This window comes from Platalea leucorodia, assembly GCF_965183815.1.
Source record: "Platalea leucorodia genome assembly, chromosome: 5".
NCBI classification, from domain to species: domain Eukaryota; kingdom Metazoa; phylum Chordata; class Aves; order Pelecaniformes; family Threskiornithidae; genus Platalea; species Platalea leucorodia.
The window spans coordinates 41353366-41376855 of NC_138827.1; the positions used below are offsets into that span (position 1 = coordinate 41353366).

The 23490-nt window shown below is 37.5% G+C and overlaps 1 protein-coding gene across 1 annotated transcript in view; it reads right to left on the minus strand.

The window, feature by feature from the left end:
• Positions 1 to 23490, minus strand: part of DPYD (dihydropyrimidine dehydrogenase) — a gene marked incomplete at both ends in the record, with an annotated part of 361757 nt that overhangs the window by 210208 nt on the left and 128059 nt on the right. The window contains one exon of the mRNA XM_082314522.1: positions 22390 to 22477. Within this exon, the coding sequence (XP_082170648.1) occupies positions 22390 to 22477 (88 nt within the window). The remainder of the gene's footprint in view (positions 1 to 22389; positions 22478 to 23490) is intronic.

Genomic DNA, 23490 nt, shown 5'->3' on the forward strand with positions numbered 1-23490 from the left:
AGTGTTTTCTATTTTCAAGGTGCTACACAAACAGTCAAACCTCAAAATATAACAGATAAACATTTATCCCTGAGCTTTACAGATGTGCAAAGACATTTAAGTGATTTGCTAAGGATCATACATTAGAAGCAAGGTTGTGATGGCTCTTGGGCATTCACACAATAGGATTTTAAAATGCTGGAACAGTGGTTCCTTCATAACCAGAATCTTTACGGTCCAGGAAGCATGCAGACTATTTCCTGCCTACAACAGTGCTAGTGCAAGCATTGTCTTAACAGTTACCTTGCAATTGGAGCTCTGGAGGCACCCAGACCACCTGTGCCCTACACAGGAATCACGGTGCTGAGAGAAGCAGGCAATGTCCTTGAAAGGCCACTCTCTATGGTCTTAGCAAGGCCATAGAGACTAGAGGAGCTTCCCAATGACTAGAGACAGGAATCAAGCCTCCAACATCTATTAATTATTGAAAAATGCTTATTTTTGCAACTATTTTCCATTCCTTGTTTTAAGGAGATGGATCATATCTCCAGGCCATGTCACATCACAGCTATTTTGCCAGTAGCCTGTACAGAGTGGACACGGGTAGAAAGACTCGCATATATCGGTGGACAGCTACACCCTCTGCCTTTGGGAAACACATGTGAATGTTAATATTAAAAACCTAGGAATAATACATTGCCAAAGGGTTATTCAGAGAGCAAATCAAAATTAACACCTAATTAAAAGTCCCCCTATTTTCACTGGCTCCACACAGAGTAGTAAGAGCTCAGCTGCAGAAGCAGAGCGGGAGGTGACTAATGAACTGTACATTTGAATGAGATGGTCATTTGGTGTCAGCACAGACAATGGCAGCCTTCCTTCATGATTACTAGTTTCCACTATTTGACTTTTTTTTGGACATGTCTAATTATACATCTTCTCTTACCTGTCACTTAGCAACCTTAGCTGTGATTTAATTACGTTTTGAAAAAACCCCCAATATATTGGCTGACATAGCAATATGCTTATTCTTTGAGATTAATAAGTAATGTAATTAAAACCAATGTAAAAATCCTCAAAATACACACATTTCCCCATTTTTCAACTTATTACAGCTGACCAGTCAGGAGTCATATATCATATGTATTTATTATATAAATACTTCTGCTTTTTTAAACTTTAGATATTACTTCTTTTGTATATGTGAAAAACAATATTTTACAAAGAACAAAGGATCCAAATTTAGCAAAACACATCTATTCCATTCATTTGTTCTTTTCCTTAAAAGAAAAACCTGACATCTATGTTATCAAAGGAAGGAAACTATTGAAAATGTGGCTAAAATAGCTATATGAGCTTTTTGCTTTAATTCTTTCCATTTTTATCATCTTTATGGATATTGCTCATGTCTTTCAGCTTTTATTTCTTCTATTTGCTTTTTTTTTCAGTTTATGCATTCTATTATATCCAATTTTTTTCCTTTATACTTCCTCAATTTTTTCAGTTCCATTTCCTTGTAGATATATTTTTCTTGTTTGCCTCCCCTTTGTCTACTATTTTTTTCCAACTCTCCCTCACTTTTTGCAGAGTTTTCCCCTTCAGCCTTTCCCTTCCAGACTCACACAGCCAGCGTTGTCTCTGGAGCAGCTGAAAGCAACAAAACTCAAACACCGCTTGCCTAGGGGCCCAGGGATTTGTCAGCTACAAGATGCTTTGGAGAAAATGTTTTCTTGTAACTTAGTTAGATCATTGCCTTAAAAAATGCCAGGAGAACTTAAAGTATTTCAGGTTGGTACTTTAAAATATAGATCATGTGTATTTAAAAAAAAAACACAACCAAACAACACAAGAACCAAAGAAGTTTTTTTCTAGCAAAGTAGTAAGTCTAGTGGAGAAGTAATACCTTGCATTTGATGATTTTGAACTTTTTCAATCTGCAGATCACTACAAGGGATTAATGGGGCTGTGGAACTGGCTCACTGAAGAAGTTATGATGTTGTAACAGCTGTATATTGCAGTATCTGTCATTGCTGTACTGTAGGAAGTGCAGAGATGGCATGAACATATCTGATACCAGTTAAAAATATCATATATACTTTTGGCAGATGTCCTATTGGCTTAAGATTCTACATTAAAAAGATACCCAGGTAATTTCTTTTTCTTTTTTGGCATAAAGCAAGTGCTTTGAGCAGTTCTTTCTTGCTACCACTTTTCTACAATATCATAGGTTGTTGTACTGCAAACATTTACACTCATACTGAAGTCCATGCGCTGCAAGTTAAAGTGGTCTGTTGACACTGTCTATTGAGGTAAACCCCAAGTCAAGACCAAGTTTGCTCCCTATACAGAAGGCAAGCTCCCCCTCAAGCAAACCTTCTTCATACATCAGTCATTCAGATAGGACACAGAGCGTGGTGTGCGTAGTCACTCCAGACACTGCATCAGAGCTGTGTAGACATAGCCATAAATGTCAGTGGAATTACTTACATTGTGTAAAGTGAAGTCTGTGCATAAGCTTTTGTTAGAACAAGGCCTAACATTGTTTTTAACATAAAAACATTTTACACAACTCCTCCCACACTTCTTAAAACTGCATCCCTAATTATGGAGTGTGGAGATCTACTATAAGTGATTGATGTTGTTTTGTATGTTGTTATGGAAACAACCAAGTAGGAGTCTCTGCTTTGCGTATAGAATTTTGAGTCAGATTTTACAGTAAATAACTAAGCTTTCCAGTGTATAAGCAACAACACCATATGGCCATTAATCTCTACCCAAAGACTATGTCCTCACTTGCCACTACTTGTTAAAATTAAGGTCTTTCCAGGAACAGAGTAAAAATCAATGGACCTGCTCCATCCTGTCACTGGTCAGTGAGCAACAAAATGTGGTCATCTCAATTAGGGACAGTTTATAAGTGTGAACATTTGACAAACTCAATTAAAACATTCATAAGAAAGCAGTGTTTAAATTAAACATGAGTTGGCAAATTCTGCAGCTCTCAAGACAGAACACCTGCCCTGGGGATGCTACAGCCATACACAGGAATTTATGGAACGTAAGTTCCCATCAAATGAATGACATATCTTAGTTGAAAGATACTAATTTCTAAAGTATTATTTTGCTATTGAACATGTGTGACGTGGGTACCTTCCAAACAAAAGGAGACCAGTGTTCTCTAAGGAACTTACTGTTCAATAAACAGAGGTTCACAAAAAGGTTGTGAGTGAGATGAAAGGTGAAAGCCATAGGAAGAAAGAAAACATCAAAGGAGTATAGTTTAGTAGAGAAAATAACAACATTAATTTTGCTTCTGTGGGAGTTAAATGACTGGATAGACCAGACCATGATTCCTATCCTAACCATTTTTGGTTTGTGCACATAAACTGCAGCAGTGCATATCTGAGTCCAGCCCTGCGTTGTGGCCGTCTCCTCTCCCTGCACCTGACAATGGGACTGACTATCCCTTGCCTTTGGGTCTCCTCTGAAGACTATTGTGATTCCACAAGGACCCTCTCTGCCACCAAGAGGCATTACTGATTATCTTAGCTCTTATTTGTACATTCCTGGACAGGTTCCCAAGCTGATAAAAATGTCCTCCCCAGCATCAACCCATAAAAAGAAGATGCATCCGTTTCCTGACGAACTGTGGTATCAAACAAATCTCTTGTAAAGATAGTCGCCACCAGTTATACATCAGTGGAAGTCCAATGGTTTCCTGCCTTGCCCACGCCTTTGCCCTTTCCTGGAGTCATGCCAGAAGCGCTGCTGGATTTGCCCAAAGTAATCATTACTAGCCCAAACATACAATAATCATTACAGGTGGCTGCTTCCTGGCTGCCAAGCAGTATCAGACACATGCACCCTGATCAAGTCAAAACCTGTCCTGCCATTAAGGCCCATCAGCCAACCCCAGCGACAGAGGCTCCCTCATTTGGGTCCAATGCACGTTCTCAAACACACCACACATCTGCCTTTTTGACATCGCACCGGTTCCTTGCCAAAAAGGCAGCCGCTCCACCCCCACAGGGCACGACAACTTCCCTTATATCCCCAGGAGCTGCAGGAGGGGAACAGAAACTGCCCCAGCCCCACTTCATCACCTCCTTATTCTGGCTCTTGATTCTACCACCAATCCAAATTTTTCTTGCTCGTATTTTTACTCTGAGGGAATGTAATGTCGCTCTGGTTAGGGTGACGAGCTTCCTCACCCATTCCTGACCAAGAGACACTTCTGCCTGGGAAAACACTAATAATGAGTCTCTTTTGACACTGGATATTTATGCTGCCCTAGCGCCCTTTGCTGCATCCCTGGGTGATTTCTAACCAGGCCTTAATGTGATCCCATTAGTTATCCTGCAGCTTTGGGGACATCTAATATACACCCTGTCTGAGTGTGTACAGCTATGGATATAACCCCTGCAGTACTGTGCTGCCTCCTCCTAACTCTTCTTACTGCTAATTCAGACATCAGGCTGGAATCTGGCTGAAGGACAGGGCTTAAATATCCTTCCTGGTGCACAGAACAACAGTTTGTCCATCATCTGAATAACCAGTGCAAAGTGTCTTTACAACGAAGCATTCAAGAGGACTAGGCAAAATAAACAGTAGTCTTTTGTTCAGGCTTGTTTGCCTGAGCAATGTTTTACAACCTCTGGGCCAAGTTTTTCTTTTTATATCAGAAGGGAAGCAATGCCATTTAGATGGCACAGAAGGTGAATCATAGGACTTGTAAAATTACAGAGGCAGGTAATAAGAATATTATAGGGTGTTTTATAGGTGATATAATTGCAGTTATTTTTGATAATAAAAATCCATTGAAATTAGGATTTGAATTACACATAAATGTAGCCATAGGGCTGCACTTCTAAAATCTCAACTGAGTACTAGAATCTCATCTAAAAGTGAAACCAGGATTGAATAACCAGCAGCCAATGCTACTCCTCTAGAGTAAGAATAACTAATACAGAGGGAATGAAATGAAAAGAGCCAGCAATGCATTTCCCCCCCAGCATATCAAGCAGGTTTTCATACGGAAGCAGTGGTCATCAATCACTACCTCATTACCAACCTGTCATCTGGGTTTAGGCTAAATGTATTCTGGCTTGCTGCCATACTAAATGTTCAATGAAACATCCTTAAGGCTCTCTACAAGTTCAGCTGAAGTCGCACATGCTATACATCAAAGAGGAACATTAGCGCTATCATAGCTTAATAAATAGTGCCATTCTGGCAATGTAATCCTATGTTCTAGAGCTATCTTCCATTCCCAGTATTATACTGCTTAAGTAAACAATCTTGCTGTCTTGTGTGAAGTTTATTTAGTGATAAATGCATGTAAAGATAATTAGTCATACTGTTATAGATACACTTCCATCCCAGCTGAAGAACATGAGCAAAAATAGCATAGGATTTTAAAAGCACACAATGACATAATGAACTTTATCTCAAAGCATTACTTCATAATTCTTGCATATTGTAGTTTATTATCCAAGTTTCACTGCATTGGAAGACAATGATGACAGTTCAAGGACCCCAAATCAACGTCTGTTCAAAATAACATCGGCTTGAATATGGGACTTTTGCATACCTCTGGGATGCAATGCAGCCACTGAGATGACTGCAAAATATATTTCAACAGCTGTGAATACTACTTGCTTTGAGAATAGCTCCTGACATAAGTAAGGATACTCATAATTAGTCATTCATTTCCATGCACACTTGGAGCACTAAGTCCTGAATCTGTTTTCAAATTTAAAAATGACAATAAAACATACATCTAGATTCTAAAATGGCAGAAGCTTCAAGAGGCACCTTAAAGCAGAGCCTAAAAACATGTTTTTATATATGTGACTCAGTTCAGCCACTGAAAATTATTTTAAAATAATGAAAAATCATCTAGAAACTTAAGGATACTTTTTTTGTCCTTGTATGAAAACTTTCATTTATAAACACTACAATAGTCATGAAATCAGGCCATACTATTCCTTAACTAAAATATGAGAAACGGCTCCAATATGTTCAGCCACAGTTCTTCCAAATGATTTTAAGTATGTAGCAGGAAACCTGTCCTGACCAGTAAGCTGGGCTTGTTCTATGCAAAAACCATTCATTGCACTTAAACCATGGATTCAAACCCTTAGCTATATCTGACACTGTTCCTTCCCATTGTGTATTGATCCCAATAAAACAGTAGCTGCACCAACCCTTGAGATAAGTACAACTGGCAAGGGAAAAAAATTACATGAGTCAGCATCCTTCCTTTACTAATATAGATGGAAAGAAAAAGTTACATACCAAAGAGTGCTCCCCACATTACAGTAACTCAAGAGAAGCTGGGAACACTTTTCAACAAATAAAGAATGAAAATTGCATGGTGTTTGGATGGTGGTGTTCTTGAGAAGGGATGGCAGAGGATGTCGTTTTCAAAGCACGTGTCCTGCTTGGCAATAACAATGCTGGATGCAGAGTCCTTCCCCCACTTGTTCACTGAGGCATACATACATGAGGAAGGGCAATTCACTTCTTTAATTGAAGTTCCGACAAGCTGGAGAGAAAAGCTGCTAAATGATTCTTTGGTCTGAACAAGGCTTACGATGTATACTGCTTGCTTAAACCAGGCTCTCTCTTTCCTGTTCTGTTGCCTCATCTTCTAAACCACTTAACTAGAAGTCAGTCTTGGGACAAATCTGGTTGTCTGTGGAGTCCTAGCAAAAAAGACTGGCTTTCCAGATATACATCTGGAGAATGAATTTGTCCTTTCAACTTTGAGTTGTCTCACTTTTTGCTTGCCTATTCCACAACCTTTAAGTTCTCTTGTGCCTTTAAGGCAAGGTCTTTGCTACGAAACGGTGATGCTCAAATAGTTGCATTTAGTGCTTAGAAAAGGTGAGATGTCAAGAAGCAGTGGTAGTTGCACAGTTCTGGCACTCCTGAAAGCAATGAGAGTGTATTTTGTGCGTTTCCTGCTCAGGACTGCACGGAAAAGCCATGATAAGGTTTTCCTTTTACTCTTTGTATTTCTGCATATACACAAAGGGCCAGGCACCAAACTTGTTGTTAATAGTGTGTAATAATATAGCTTAAAAAGCTTACATACATTTAAGCCAAACATTAGATGCAAACACATGGCTTCCATCAACTGCTTTAGTAATAACTTCAGTGGAAACAAGATCAGAATTTATATTCTTAAAAGTTATACATTGTTAGACTGTACTTTTTTTTTCCCCACAAAGATACTGAAGAAAAAGTATGCAAAAAAATGCATGTTGCATGTGAAAATCCCACTAGATCCTTGACAAAACCAAGACTCTTCTTATAGGACCACAGCACTAAACAGTTCTGTCCTTAACCCTAAGCTTGATTCAGTGCCATTTTAGAGGTCTTCTACAACACTATTAGCCAGTTTAATTCAGAAGCTGAAAGTAATCACTAAACACAACGACAATGAAAAAAGGCATTAAAAGATATATCAGTTAAGGGTGTACTATCATTTTCTTGTGTATTTGGTGCACAACAAGGGAAGGGGAAAAATTGCTTGGCTTTCTACATACCTTTTTTTCACAAAAGAAGCCTGCAAATGGACTTGCAGCAGGTCTTTCCTCTTACATGCCTGACAGGTTATAAACTTAGCTGCCTGATGAAGGCATTTGGATCCAGATCCTTCAGTGCAGACATTATCTGATTTACAACGCTTCTGACAGCTTTTGCTTCTGAAGTTTCAATTTGGCTGCTAGACTAAATTATTGAAACATCCATGTAGCATTACTATAAATTCTGATCATCTACTTCTTTAGGTTTGTTTGGTTTGGGTTTTTCTTTCCCCTCTCCGTATAAATATACATGGGTCAGGATCCTGTGAGAGCTCAGAGGACTTAGTGTCCAGCTGTTCTTCCATATGTTCTCTAGGCCAACACCTGCTACAGAGATACTACCAAGACCTCATGGTTGGCAAGCTGCTCTAATTCCACTCAGCTTGTAGGTTGAAAGGTCACTCCTTTAATGTAGTCAGTTTGTGGCTTCCACATTAAAGAGAGGGAGTTGCTATCACTGCTGGAGCTCTATTTTGTGAAATCCAGTGACAGTAAAACCAGATGCCCTCCACTTTCATAATTGCTTTAACTGTCCAGTACATCTTAGAAAAACTAACTTCTAGGGCCTGATGAGAGGACGAGCCAACCTCTCCATGAACAAGAGAGCCTTCTAACTGAAAGCTATGACATTACTCAAGGACCCTAAAGAACTGGCCAAAGGCATGGTCTAAGGACAAGATTAATTTCCTCTTCTTTTTATTTCAGAGATACTATGAAAAGAGAATTGAAGATAAAGAGGCTTTTTTCTACTCTCTAACTCCCACTATAGAGGAGCCCGTAAGATCAAAACAAGATGAAGAACAGAGCAGAAAAGGCTGTATGTGAAGAAAGCAAATGCTATGAATAGAATCCAACAGGATCTTAAACAAAACTTTTGATAAACAATGATGACCCTATGTAACTAAACACAATGTGACTACTACGCTGTAGCCCTTCAGCACTAAATTCCACAGACAAATCAGAGTGTGAAAACATGTTCAAGGGACATAGCAGTACTTCATCCAATTTTACTAAAAATTGGCACACCTTATTAAAAACTTTACCGGATTATACTTTCTTTACACGATAGGAAAACATGTCTTTATTTCTGGCTGGACTTTATACATGCTTAAGTAACCAGTGCCGAATCCCAAGAGGAAAAATATTTTAGATGCCTACTGAATTAGACAGAACAGAAAAGTAAGAAAGTGGATAAGGTATACACAAATAATAGGTGTAGATTTATGGAACAGCATAGACCAGAATTTTCAAATATTCCCCATTGTACAGGAGTGCTCCACAGTCACTGACCTGGCATAAGATGAGAAAATGGGAAAGCAGGCTGTATCTTTCCACTGTCCCACCTTACCTGTTTCCAAAACTAGAGAAAAGGCAGTTTTCTCTAACACAGGAGCCAGGGCACTCCAACTTGTCTGAACAAATGTTACAGTTTCATGGGGGTGAGTCTGTCCCATCATTAGCTCTACATGATCCAAACTCTATGGCAGCTCTGAATAGAACCAAGGGACCTGACACTGGATCGACACACACAGACACATACCACAGAAAGATGACGATCATTTTATAAACTAAGGGCAGTCTAGAAGACTACCCAGCAACTACAAGACTAGCCTAGAAGTGCACAAAAGTAAAACCTCCATCTACAAGTCATTGTTCATTTTCAAACACACAGCTTACGTAGGGAGAAGAGAATTAGACCTTTGTCCATACAAACACATCTACAGCAAATTTAACAAACTTTAATGACACTACCTTTTAATGACACTACAAATGAATTAATTTTCCTGATTTCAATGTTAAAATTGCATCATTATATTTTTTCACTTTTATTATATTTCTAAGAGAGAATCCTTTCTGTTCATATGTGCAGTTTGAACAGCTATATATGATGCCAAATGCAAACATTTAAGGGACGTTCCAGCTTATTAAGTTTAACCCTCATTTCTGTCTCAGTCATAGACGCAAGAATTCCAACTAGGTTGATTTTATGAACCGGTTAAATGATTTGTATTCAGAGCAACATTAAAAATCCCCATGACAAAGTGTACTTGAACAAAAATACCCTGCTTGCGACACATCCTTTACAACTAATGTGTTTTCATTTTTCACATGTTGCATCTCATTTATTTTATTCAGGCACACATAGTTAAATCTACAAGATACGGTAAGCTTCCAATACCTTTGAAATAATAAATCATTTCTTACAGATGTTTTCACCCACCGCAGGGCTGTTGCTCATTAATCAAACATTATCAGTATCTATCACTGCCCAATGCTAAACAGGAAAGGCACCCCATTTTGAGTTTGGACTTTTATTAACTGGTTAGTCCCTGACCCTTATACTACTACATGCTTATTAGATATATGGAAACCCCTACTGCATGGCAGATCTTACTACAAGGAGTTTTAGAAGGAGCGTTACACAAGCAGAGGCATATTTTCCTTCAAGAACTGAAGGAAACAATGTCAAGCTGCTCTTCAAAATGGCAACACAAATGCAATAACATTGTCTTCAAAGCTCTTGTCCAACATGTAAGTAAGATGTAACCATATAAGCAAACTATTTCTGGTCTGGATCTTTTCATATCTGAAATGTTGAAATAAATATATATTAGGCACTACGCAAGGTATGTTTCATTTTTGATAAATTATTAAAATTTCATTTCAGAAAACAGTACGTGGGATGCAATACATCTTTAACAGCATAATCCTACAGGGGAAAATTTAAAGAAAATGGTACAACACGAGCAAGAAGTTATCTGATAAAAAATTTCAACTTCCTTGTGATTATTGAGAAATTGCTGGATTCATGCCAATAATGCAAAATAAAATTTGCATTATTTAATTTGCTATTTTGGTTGCTACATATCTTTTTCAAAATACTGGAATAGAAATGAAATTTGGGGAAGCAGCACAAATTGCAAGTGGTTAGGAATGAAGATTTCTGTAGTGCCAAGAAACAGCCTGGATATTTGCCAGCAAGAACACAGTCTAGCTTCTGCACAGCACTTTTACAGTACTGAGCACTTTTATAGCCCTTTTAGTGCTAAGTCTCACTACTCCCATATGATAGTACAGGATAATGAAGAGTCAGCCAGGAGGCCAATAGCCAGAGCCTAAGTCTCAGTCTCAGCAGAGCATCAGACCACACTGCTTCCCTCCAGTGATCTACTGTGGCGCAGGATTTATATTTTTGTTATTAACCAAGTGAAAAATTAAAGGCAATGAAGGTGGCTTCCAGTTAAAAACAACTACCAACTCCTGCCACAGCTGCAATTCACTCAACTCTCCTTTAACTAAACATTTCGCTTGCATATTCTATAGCTTTCTGAACGAACACTGAACACTACACTTGTATCTATGATTATTCACTCTGCAAGGCGGATTAAGCACATTGCATTCTTGCAAGCATGGCAGGTCTACAGAAGTGACTGAGCTACAATGTGTATTTTCCATGCTTCAATACAATAAAGGCCACATTCAGCACATGCAAGGGCCCATATTTGCATTTGAAAAATAAGGAACCAACTTGCCAATATAGTGGGTGTATTAAGACTCTTATGTTCCTATGATTGAAAAAGTGCTAAGATTTCAAAACTTCCTTTACTTAATTTTATTGGGCTTTCCAGTAAAAGCCGTGCACAAAGAAGGCATGGGTTGTAACAATTCGGGGTGATTTCTTTAGATTCTATCTATTGGGGGAAGGAAATAAGTTTTTTTAATGCAAATTAACTCCAAGTTTTATTATCAAGCAGCTACTACAGCAGCAAAACAGGCAGGAACTTTATCCCAGTGATTAGCACAGACACCACAACCAAGTACCTTACGCTTCCTGCACAGAACGGTCGCTGTGTCAATCTCCCCCAACTCTGCAAATTTCTTTCTGCTAGGAACCGGCAAGAACTCAAACTCTGAGTGTTAGGAGACAAACAGGCAATTTAAAATCCTACAATCTGGGACAACTTCAGGATCTGTAGTAGTCTCGAACTCAAGCTAACCACGCTAACTCCTGGCGTAGCATGCCGTGTCCCGAGCTCCTGTGCTGGAGCTGCAGAGGAAGCTGCAGGAACCGGCCTCAGCTATCACCTCGGGCTCCCCCGTGGAAGAGCTCTGCCAGCCTGCCGGGGCCTCCCTGAGCTTTGCATGGAGTACGTGGGGGATAAGCCACTGCACCCGGGGAGATGATCAAATAATTAAAACTGCCTAAAATCTATTCAGAATAGGCACCACATCGCTTCACGTTTCGGATTTTCCCTTTTTCCTTAGCCACCAGGAGTGTTTCTTCTACAGCACAGTTGCAGAATATCAAGCTCAGGAGCCACAAGCAACATAAAAATGTAAACAGCTGCTATTTGGTTGCCCAAGTATGTAAAATCTTCTTGGGAGCACTTTTTTTGGTTTTGAAGCAACCCTTGTCCAACTCTTTAAAGGTTAAGAAATCTTCTGCCAGAGAAAAATTTAGCGATCATTTTTCATCTACAAGATTTGTATTGGGCCATAACAGCAGCATCAAGCCTGTGTTTCCCAGCGAACAGAAAAGCAATCACATCTAAGTCATCTGTATATTGAAATAATGAATTGTGATATTTTCAAGGTCTAACTACTAAACAATATACTAACTATAAAATCAGAATACCTGTTTCTTTAGAGAAAAAGCTGTAAATATTGTACTATTGAGAAATGGTCTTTGGCAATGGTTAATGATGTCATCTCAATTTAAATAACAACCAGGTACTGAAATTTCACTATCTACTAAACTTTTAGAATCTATTTAAAAATAAACATCACACTCAAATAAACAACCATCTATTATTACTAGTCACAAACCAACAATGAAATATTTCTAACAAAAAAAAATCCTAAGAAATCTGCAGTGAGTTACACCATTTTCCATTACATCAATGAAACAGTAACAAACAAAACCTTGACAATTCTTAGAAATGTAGTAATACACCACAAATTTCTACTTGGTAAGTGACTAGTAATTTCAACACGATTGCAGTATTAACATTAAAGATTAATTGGCTGAGACTTGTTGATCTTTAAATTCTCATTATTCATTTTTTTCTTCCTATGAAACTAATCACCAAAGATCATTAGAGGGAACGGTGAATCATCGTACTAGCTGTTGAATGCATTCTCACTCTCTCTAACGGTTCATGTTCAGCTTACTACATTTTTAGCACAAATGAATGAACAATAGCCAAAGGATTTCCTGTGAAAGAAAACACTGTCAAGGACAATGTTTGGAAAATATTTTCTTTGTTAGATAAACATGTAATTTGTATTAGCATTATCCGAACACTCTGAGTACTTAGCATGCTTATTTCTGTCTTCTAATCTCGTAAACATTGTTTTATAAAACAATTTACAGTAAATTGAGAATTAATATACTGAAAGCAGTAACAGTACAAACAGTGAATCTTAATTACTGTATATACCCCACACCTTGTGACATCACCAAGGAAGTGACAAATTTTGAACACAGTTAGGTACTATAAAATGTGCACAGAAGACTATGTGACTTTATGCACAAGGAATGTCAAATCTGATCTCAAGCCTGTAGGACACACCAGTACGCTACACAAACTCAGAGAAATATTTGCATACATGTTAACCTTTCTTTTAAAAGACTTGCCATGTGATACATCCTATAATATTTATATGCTCTATCCTAACTATATACACAGTATTAGTAATCATTAACATATGTATTTACACAGTGCCTTTTAATTTCACAGTAAAAGCAACCATATGACTGACATCTCTGAAAAGTATAGATTAGAAATAGTAAAGAACAATTTTCAAGTATCACGACCATGCATGACAAGCGGTTCAAAAGCCTGGACAACCTCTATCCACTCAAAATTCAAGACACAGCAGCAAAAATATTTACATAGCTTAGTTGAAGATTACTTACTATAGTGAACATGCAAAATTTTCTTATCAGATATTTGTTGACTTTAAAAACTACCATCCCCTTAAAACTAAAGAGATCTGGAAGGCAGTGGATGTGCCTTCCCGTGATGGTAGAAGCTATTGTATTGGATAAGAAAATTACAAATACTACTGGAGTAGGAAAGCTTTTCAATTAATGCATTGAGCCTGAAGCAAGGACTGAGGGATTCCCTTGGGCACAGACTGCAGGCAAGGAAGGCTACAGGTCTCAGAAGGCCCTCGGACAGTGAATCCCACCCAGACAAACAGAATCACTAGTGAGTGTGCCCCAAGTTATATGAAGGACCAAAACTGGCCTCAAGCACATCCAGGTGTCAGGATTTTCCCCTGAAATGAGGTAACTGCCCTTCATTATACCAAACTGTTCGTAGATCAACAAAGGCCTGACTACCTAGCAATGACAAAAAGGGAAGTAGATGACCAAGAAGCACAAGACAACCACCGGGTCAGATGGAAGCCTTGAGCCCTGACTGTGCCCAGCGGTGGCTTCCTAGGGACCACTCTCCCGAAGCAGAGAAGTGGCAGAGCAAGAAGGTTTCCTAAAGCAATCTCTAGAAGTCCTTCAACAAGTACTACAAATCCACCACAAAAATCCAAGTTTTATCTTGTCAATTCAGTTCAACAAGCAGATACACCCGTTGTTGAGTGGGCAGTGAAAGGAATATGAGTTCAGAAACATTATATTTATGAGACATAAATGTGTACAGGAAGACTGCTTAAAACTTTATTCATTAACATGAAAAAGTGCTTGCCATCTTCTCACCAATAATTGGCACTAAACAAGTGAGATTTTGATACACTTCCTACTTCTGTACAATCTTTAAAAATAAAAAAATGAAATGCAACAAGCCTAGGTTTTTAACCAGGCTTTAATCTTTCATACGTAAGACAAAGGAAAGTAAGGAATTTCTAAACCTATTGTTTAAATTTTGTATTGCATCAGTCCTCCTACAGCATTCAGTAGGACAACATTTCAGAAAGTGTCTGATTGAATTAAATACATACCGGACCCCGTGCACTCTCCTAACAAGGAAAGAGAGCTCAACTAAAGTAAATGGATATGCACCAACTTACCATCTGTATTTTAGATGGTTGTTCATTCTGTATCTGAATATTAAGTAGTAAAAAGATGGCAGCATAAGTAATACTTGTACATCTAAAAGATAAAAGTAACTGACTCGTAGAGTGAACTTTTGGAAAGAACAGGTAAGCATGCAAAGCTCTTTTCTTTAGGTGTCAAGCACTGAAGTAACATCAGAATATGAAAATGCAATATCTAACATTACCATTTTGTTCAGTATTTTCTCTTCTTATGTACTTCTCAAACACCAAAATGCTTAAAAATAAATGCTTGAATAAACTCCCGAAAAGTGCTAAATAATGTTAGATTAATTAATCTGCTAAGATATTAAAAAATTTAACTACTCTTAAAACAATACACATCAAATCGATTTCATCATTACATTTAGATGAGCATTTCTTCAGGGAAACTGTCCAGCATCTTTGAAAGAGACAGGGGAGTGTTTTGTAAAACACATGCAGTAGAGATTGTTATGCTAAGTAGTTTTTTGGTAGGAAAGATAAGTAAATAAGAGCATGAAAATCTGTGTAATTTGCAAGTGAATAACTTAAGGATGCCCAAGGGCAGATTATTAGTATTTTTTGGAAGTGTCCTAAGACTATTAATAACAAATAAGCTGGTTTGTGCATCTGAATCCTAAAAGCTTTCAACCGCCTACTGCTTCCGATGTGTATTAGGAATGTTCCACCAATATCCAGAGCAATAGTGAGGACTACAGAACTGGAAGAACAGCCTACTACAAATGCCAAGAGAAGAAAAAGATGCCTCAAGCATAAAAATTCTTGGATATATGTGCATCGTTGGTCTCCAGGAAAGATGCTGCACTGGAAATAAAAGCAAGGTCAAACATCTGCTTGTAAGAACAGGTTCTTTCACAGAGTTCCTTTTCCAATATAACTATATTCCTTTTGGTTTTTAATAACAAAACATTTTTAGATTAAAGAGTAGCAGAAGATGAGAATAACATGAATATTGAGGACTAATGAGTGTTGTATTAGGACCAATTTATGGTGCAATTTGTTTATAATACTCTTCACAAGAGACATGAGAAACTTAAGAAATACGGTGTTAAAGAAGGGTGCATTCGTTCTCCGAGCTGTGCGCCATGAGCTAAGGCTCTCCAGGAGGCAGGCTATAAAGAAGCCCTATACTTGACTGCACAGACTTGTGTAGACCCTCTTCCTTGGTACTTTGTTTCATGCAGTTGCAGTTCAATGTGCAGTTTTGATCCTGTTCTGTACTAAATTGCAAATGTGTCTATCACCAGCCTTCTCATGGATCCTTTTAAAATTAATCTTTTAATTTAATTTAATTTTAATTAATCTAAACGTCTTTTCAAATTTAATTTTAAAATTATTCAGGTTATTGTAAGGCAATTGTGAAATATTTTGAATCGGCTTTGTCCAAGTCCTGCCACTGCTCTTCATCACTGTTGCTCTTCAAACTGTTCAAAGTACTCTCTCTGACTTCATGACTCATCTTGATGACTTCATTCTCATCTAATAGCAAAGTCTCACAGCTTTTTGCAGCTAAATAGATTTGAATATTTTGTTTTGTCACAATAAAATGTAATTTCAGGTGTTTTCCCTGGCTCCGCAGCCTGTATTATCTTTTACTGCATAAGGATACTGATGCCTGAAAGGCAACTGTTGTCCCCATTTAAAATCCTGGGTGAAAAGCACCATCTTTGCAAGATTCTGAGACAGTGACAAGCCTTGTCTACAAGCGTCAATAAAACCAACCCAGAAACTAAGCTAGGCACACATTTATTTTGAGTATCTGGCTGATCATGTTTCCAACAACATCGTTCCTTCTTGCACTACCTTCCAACATATTACTTTTCTCCCCTGCTTGTTGTGTTTTATCTGGTGTTTCAGCTTCGGCTTCCTTGCAGCAAAAACTGTATCATCTATGAAGTGTAAAAATACTTATGAAATTATAAATTAATACAAAACACCACCAAAAAACCTCCAAAAATAGAGCTGAAGATCCTAACAGCCTAAGGCTGTGCAATGCTTGTCCTACAGTTCCATCTTTAACCAAGATGCATTATATTTTACATGACTTGCTACATTACTGCTGAGCCAAACAGGTCTTCGCAACAAGGCCTAAAAGCATAATTTTAGGGAACATCTTAAATGCCAAGAAACAGAAAACAATTCTGAAAAACAACCAACCAACAGATAAATCCTGGATATGTTTTCAAATTACTCTGCCTCTAAACTTTTCCCTTTGGAGGCGAGAAGTGAAATAGCAAGTGAAGAGAGAAAGAAAACTCAGAAATACAAGGTAAAACAAATCCAGAGAAGCAAACAAATAAAAGTCTGTTCACAACCTGAAATGAGAACTATTTTGAATATGACATATTTCCTCCATAAATGTCTGTGCTGGCCATGGGCCTATGGGCCCCATATGCAGATTTCATGTCCTCCAAATTTAGTTTATGAATCAGGAGTACGATGCACGATTTTTTCCTATAGCACAAGCAAAATGAACATCTGTTCACTTTTTGCCACGTAGGTTTATATCTGTGTGGGTGGGTGTGAACAGAGCTCTTGATGTGTAATATTCTTCCCATCTGCACACCAGGTGGCACTGCATAGTTAATCAGAGGATAATAACAGGCATGAGGAGATTACTTACTTTTTGGGGAAGAGACAGTAAATCAATCTCACAGGATTTTTTTTAAAAACAAGGTACATCAATGCTTGGACTTTTAATTTCTTTTTTTGGTGTGTAATTTCATTCCAATCAATGGAATCATCTGATTATATTATTGTTTGAATGCTATGTTAATTAACTATGAATGACTGCAATTATCACAAAGGTTCTTTCCACAAGGGATTTCATTTTTTTCTTTTTTATGTACAGTTTTAACCCTTGCAAGCAGGCTATACTATTTAGGATACATCCAAGCAACAATCTGCTTGGATTTACTCTTCATGCTCATCTAACCTACCATTTCGCACTATTTAATAGAACCTCTGAATACCCTAATAAAACTGACTTTATAGCAACATCACAAGATGGAGGAAGAAACAAGAAAGCTTCATTACTAGCTGCTTTTGCCCTGTAATGAGAAGTTAACTAGACAGTTAGTTAGTGTTGCAAGTTTAAGCCTACGGACACTAAAGTTAAAACGTCTAAGCAATTTCTGGGATTGGGAGCTTAAGAGTTTTTTAAAATATTTTACCAAATAAAACAATCTTTGAAGATATGTTTTATCTGATATTTATATAAAAAGAATGAAAATGCCATACAAAACCGTTTTATTATGATAAAATGTTATAGAATAAGGATGGAGGTTTGTGTAAAAGTCTGCAGAAAATATGTTTATGGTGATAGGCTTTCTATATATTTGTTTGAGTGTCACATGAACCATGTCCTTAAATACTTTAAATATTTAGGTCATTCATTTTCATTCAATTAAATAGTTGTATAAAGAATTCATTTTGCATTTTCTCATTCAAAAAGAATATACAGTGCTTTGCGGAGTCTTAAAAGACAGAACCACAGAATCCTATTTTCCAAAGAATGTAGCTGAACTTCAAGAAGGATGAGTAATAAAAACCTAGTATTTCTGCATTTGCTCTGATAGCCAAGCGAGACACATACAAATAGACATTTTTTGTAAAAATCGTAAGTATTCTACCCTGAAAATCAACCAAGAGACACAATAACACAAAGCATTCAGACTACTCTGTTCTCTGTAAGATACCCTTCGCTGCCTTACTTTGCTGTCTCCGAGGACCATGCGCTCTCTCCTCTAGCCCCTCACCCCATCATTGATTTCTCCTTTTGCTCTCAGCATGCCGACTCTCTATTGCCCTGAGTCTCTATGGTGTTTACAGAAGGCAGCAACTGATGCAAGACTTTTTTTCTTTTTAATAGCAAAATTTTCAAACTGATTTGCCAGCTTAATCACAAACCCTTCACAAACATTTCTTATCAAAAGCAGCGCTGATTCTAGGTAGAGCATGTTGAATGTAATCTATCAAATCTGGAAAGGATTTTTTTTTTTCTATGAATAGTTTTAGAGATTAGTTTTAAAACTTTGAAAGTTCAATTGGGAGATTTAATTCCTATTCATTAATGTTTGTGAATAACAATATAAAACCAAAAGACTTATAACTGGAAGATAAACGGAATTTTAAAATGAAAATTTTAAGGACTGAAATTCTACATCTCTAATTCTTAATCAGTATTTTTAATTGCCCATTGAAATAAGACTGAATAAGTTTAGAAATGGCATCAAACTAAATGACAATGAAAAGAGAACTAAAAAAATATAGTAAAGACTCCCAGAATGTATTTAACAGGTTGCTCCTCCTTTTGTTTGGCTGCTGCCTTTTAGTCTTGTGAAAAAATTCTCATGTGTGCTATTGTCTGTCATTACTTTTGATGTAAAAAACTGAGATTCATGGACTACCCTTTAATACGTATGTTAGCTGTAATCGGAAATCAGGACTGCTGGAGAAAAACAGAAGAATGGTCTGTCTCTTAGGTCCTTGTATGCAAAAGACAAGATAACGTCTGCTGCCAGATGTTGCAAAATACACATCTTTGTAGAGAGGAAACTGAGAGGACATGAGAGTAAATGAATGAAAGGAAAGAGGCAATTCACATATTGATCCTCTAGAAATAAACAGAAGTACAGCATTAAGAACCAGTTGGATGAAATACAGTTCAGATAAGGCAAACACCAGGAGATTGAAGCAAAGAACTACCAAAAGCAAAAAACCAGTAACAGGTAACAGGCAGTCCTGTGACTGAGATTCACCTACGATTTGTTCTGAGGTTCTGCTATCAGAGGGCAGTGTTGGCCTCCGGTATGCCATTGCCCAGATTGATCTCTTTCATTACCACTTATTCAGGTAACTATGAAAGCTTTTCCTCAAATCTAGTCTTTGCTAGTTTAACATATGTCTTTGTAACCCCAAATTCCACATCAGTCTCTACAACGTTATACACACAGCCACAGCCTAATTTGGAAAGCTAAGATGGTGCAAAATAAAATAGTCTGGAGGTAAGGTGTGACTCAAAGTGAGACCCCAGAAGTTGCCAAAGGTTGGTGACACATACTGGTCATCTGTTCATTTTCAGGTCTAATACAAGGTGTTTTTCTGAACTTTAAACAGTGACCTACGTGCACCAGACCTACTGGCTGAAGAGGGTCTTTCACCTTAAGATAAACCATCATAGTCTCAATGCCTCAGTAAGCAAAGACTTGAAGCTAAGCATCTTTTATTATTATTATTGCTTATTTTAGAGTAAGGTTGTTAACCTTTTGGCAACTTCTTAGGAATCCTTTACCCTTCAGGTCTGAAACAGAGCAAATACGTTAACTAGAGCACACTTTTAATACCTTTCCAAACAGCTCTCACAAAAAGCCTTTTTTCTTCAATATGGTCACACGCTAGTAGTGATCAAACCTCCGTCACCTATGCTTTACCTTCCATAGACCCAGCTGCGAAGTGCATGTTCCCTATCTCATGCAACATTCTCACAGAGCAATAGACTATTCCTGATGCATAACTGCATGGAAAATAGCTTTCAAAGTTCTCTTTGCATCTCCACCTGCCTTCATGTAGCTGGCTATTTACAAGTGCTCTTCCATTTCATGAATCACGTGGACTCTTGTACAATCCTGACTGATAAATTCTTAAGTTCCATCTCATTTGCATGACTAAAGGTGTGCTCTTCAAAAATCTCATTGCTATGAAAAAATCCTCTCACAGTGTACTCCCTTGTCCCATCAGGGACTTCATCTTTTACACACCCATTCATTTTTTCTATCTTCCACTAGTAGGGAAAATTGAAAAATACCATGTTTATTTTCCATCAACATACAGACTCATTCAGAAGCAAATTGCAACGAACTTTAAAAAAAAAAAAATCTTCTATTTTATGTAAGTAGTGCTCTCTAATTATTTTACTCCCATGATTCACAGTAATGTTCCAATGTGACATTTCTTTGAATATATGTTTGTGTAGTAGGCAAGGAACACAAAAAGAAATACAGTGTCAACTCATTATGGAAAAACTGCTGCTGTTGAGAGTTTATATTAATTGCATAAACATAGCTAACCCTAGAAATCTGTAACCCCTTGGTTTGTCCTCCATCTTTCACTACCCGTATGCAATGCCACATTACTGTCCAGTGTCTTATACAGTACTGTAAAAGAGAGATGACAGGCAGACATGGGGGTTCAGAGAGCGACCACCATCATCATGAATGCAAGGTATTTCCCAGTAACAAAACTTTGTAGGAACGCATAATCCTTCCTTAGCATTTATACCCTCTGTTTCCTAATACGATCAGTGAACACATGGTTTACAGGAGAATTATGCTTCACATACCTTCTCTTGTTTATTAAAATTCTGGCTGTGTCCCTTTACCTAGCATCTGTATGGCACAATGTTGTCTATATACATTTCTAACCAGAAATATTTTATATTAGGATAACTTTATTAAGGTCAGAAAATAAACCCACATATATAAAACAAACATTCCAATCCTATGTGTAAAGTGCTCAGCGGTCATTTTTGCTAACCTTTAACTGAACTGCTATTTTAAACTTATGAGTCAGAAATGCAGGGGAATCGTGCTGATGTTCCAAAAATGACTGATAATTTTTTCCTAAATGCTAGACTCTCAGAAAACAAATGCTTATTTATGAATTAATCCCTCATTGGTGAGATTTCACAAGGCAGTTTGAAAGACATAGATTAAAACAATAAACAAGATAAGTTGGACCATTGCCTTGTATACAATTACATCAAAATATGACACATCAGAAATTCCTATACATGGAAGGTCTCTAACTATGTGAGGATTTAGGATTATATAAATCACAATGCTCTGTACTATAATCACATGACAGAATAGACCTGCAAAGCTTATTATACTGCAGACCCAGATGGTAAACAACAGTTGTTGCTGTACTAAGAATTACATCTCTGTAATCAATAATAGGAAGGAGGAACAGTTGGACAACTTGTTTCCTATTATGTTCACTTAGGCAACGTCTAGATCAATAAAGAGCATTAAGCCTCATACCAACTGTAGACGATGCCTGCTCAACATGCCTATCATATGGTAGCGATGGGTCCAGCTGTACTTCAAAATACTTGTAAATGGATAACAATTCTAACCTAACATTAAAAAGAATCAATGATTCAAATAGCAGGCAGGTGCAGGACTTCTTTAGCATATGAGAGAAGACAGACCTATGATGTCAGTTTTATTATAAGTCAAAGTCAGCTTATTTTGTTAACCCATCCCATAATTGCATTTCACTACAGCCTATCTGAAGGATGTTACATGTTTTATATGGAGGAAAGAAAAAAAGCAACCAAGTGCAGTATCACTGGCTTACATATAGACTCAGTAATTATGTGGGTATAGTAAGCTGTTCGCAAAAATTGAAAACTGAACTTGTGTATCGCTCTAGGCCAATATGGCAATTAATTACAAGTAATTTTTTAGTTCATCCATTTTTTAACTATTTAAACAAACAATAAATCAATCCATTCAGCTACATTCTTGTCTTACTTAAAAATCTATCATGTAAATGTGAAAATTTTAACAAATAACTCTTAAGACAGCTAGCTTTAGCTTCCTGTTTTTTAAATTTTCCTTATATTCCATACTTTCATAATGCATCAAATTGAAGCTGTCTCGCATCACGCTACTAATACAGATAAAAATCCCAGTTTATTCTTAGACAGTCTTTCAATTTCAAGATGACAAATCACAGGACAGTGAGCTCTTCTTACCTATTCCAATAAAGACCGCTTCATAGCCATCTTCTTTCAAGGTACGGAGTGTCATTCCATCCATTGCAAGGCCTTTGCTAAAAATTATCTGAAAGAATTAAAGACCACTTTCTTTTAATGTGATACTGTGAAAATAATTTCTATCATGTCCTGCATACAGATATCTCGCAGGATCTTCTAGCAAACAAACAAAGCAATTTTTTTTTTTTTTCCCCCAAGCCAGGCTGGCTCTGATTTAAGCAAGCAGCCTAAACTAGATATGGGTAAAACGTACCTTCACATGGGGGCTACCACAGCCTAGCTCGGTTTCTGCTGTAAGTTAAAAGAGTTAAAGCAAACAAAACAAACAAATGAAGCCTGTCTATGGAACACAATACTGAAGTAAAGCTGAAAATGGCAGTTTTCTACTGCGAGTAAATCGCTGTATTCTGCGCTGTCTATAAAAAGTTGTTTTCCCTTGTGAAAATCAGAATTTAAGAAACATGATGTGGAAGCAAGAACCTCCTTTAGGGAATATGCGCTAAATGGAACAATCACCCAGCACACCAACCAAAAAACGAGCAGTTTAGGTTATTGCAGAAACATTAGTGAAAGTATGAGCCTCTTACAGAGAAATAAAGAAAATAAAAGAACATGACGCTATTCTGTATTAACAGGGGTTCTGAACAGAAAACGAAGCAATGGTTTCCGGCACAGTATCAGGCACTTGTTAGGCCTCCAGTTGCGCAGAATGCAATACCAGTCCCAAAGGAAGGATGGTATTGCTTTGTGCTGCACCCTCAAAGCTCACAGCCTGAATTTTGCACTGAGACCACTAGCTAGTACACCTTTATGCCAAAAACCCTCAGTGAAGCCAATGGTGTTTCTGTGGATTCAGAAAACCTGCATGCAAAAGACTGGGCTAGAGATGGCAGTAAGTCTAAAGAACGTTCTGTGCAAATTACAGCATGCCCTACTTGCTCGTAATGAAGCAGAATGCTCTGTTTGGTAAACTAACAAAGGTTTTCTAAATTCTGAATGAGATCAGTTTTGATTTCAGCTTGCAATTGTTTAATTCTAATTTAGACAAGCAACAATGCCCAGAGTGCAGTGATTGGTGTT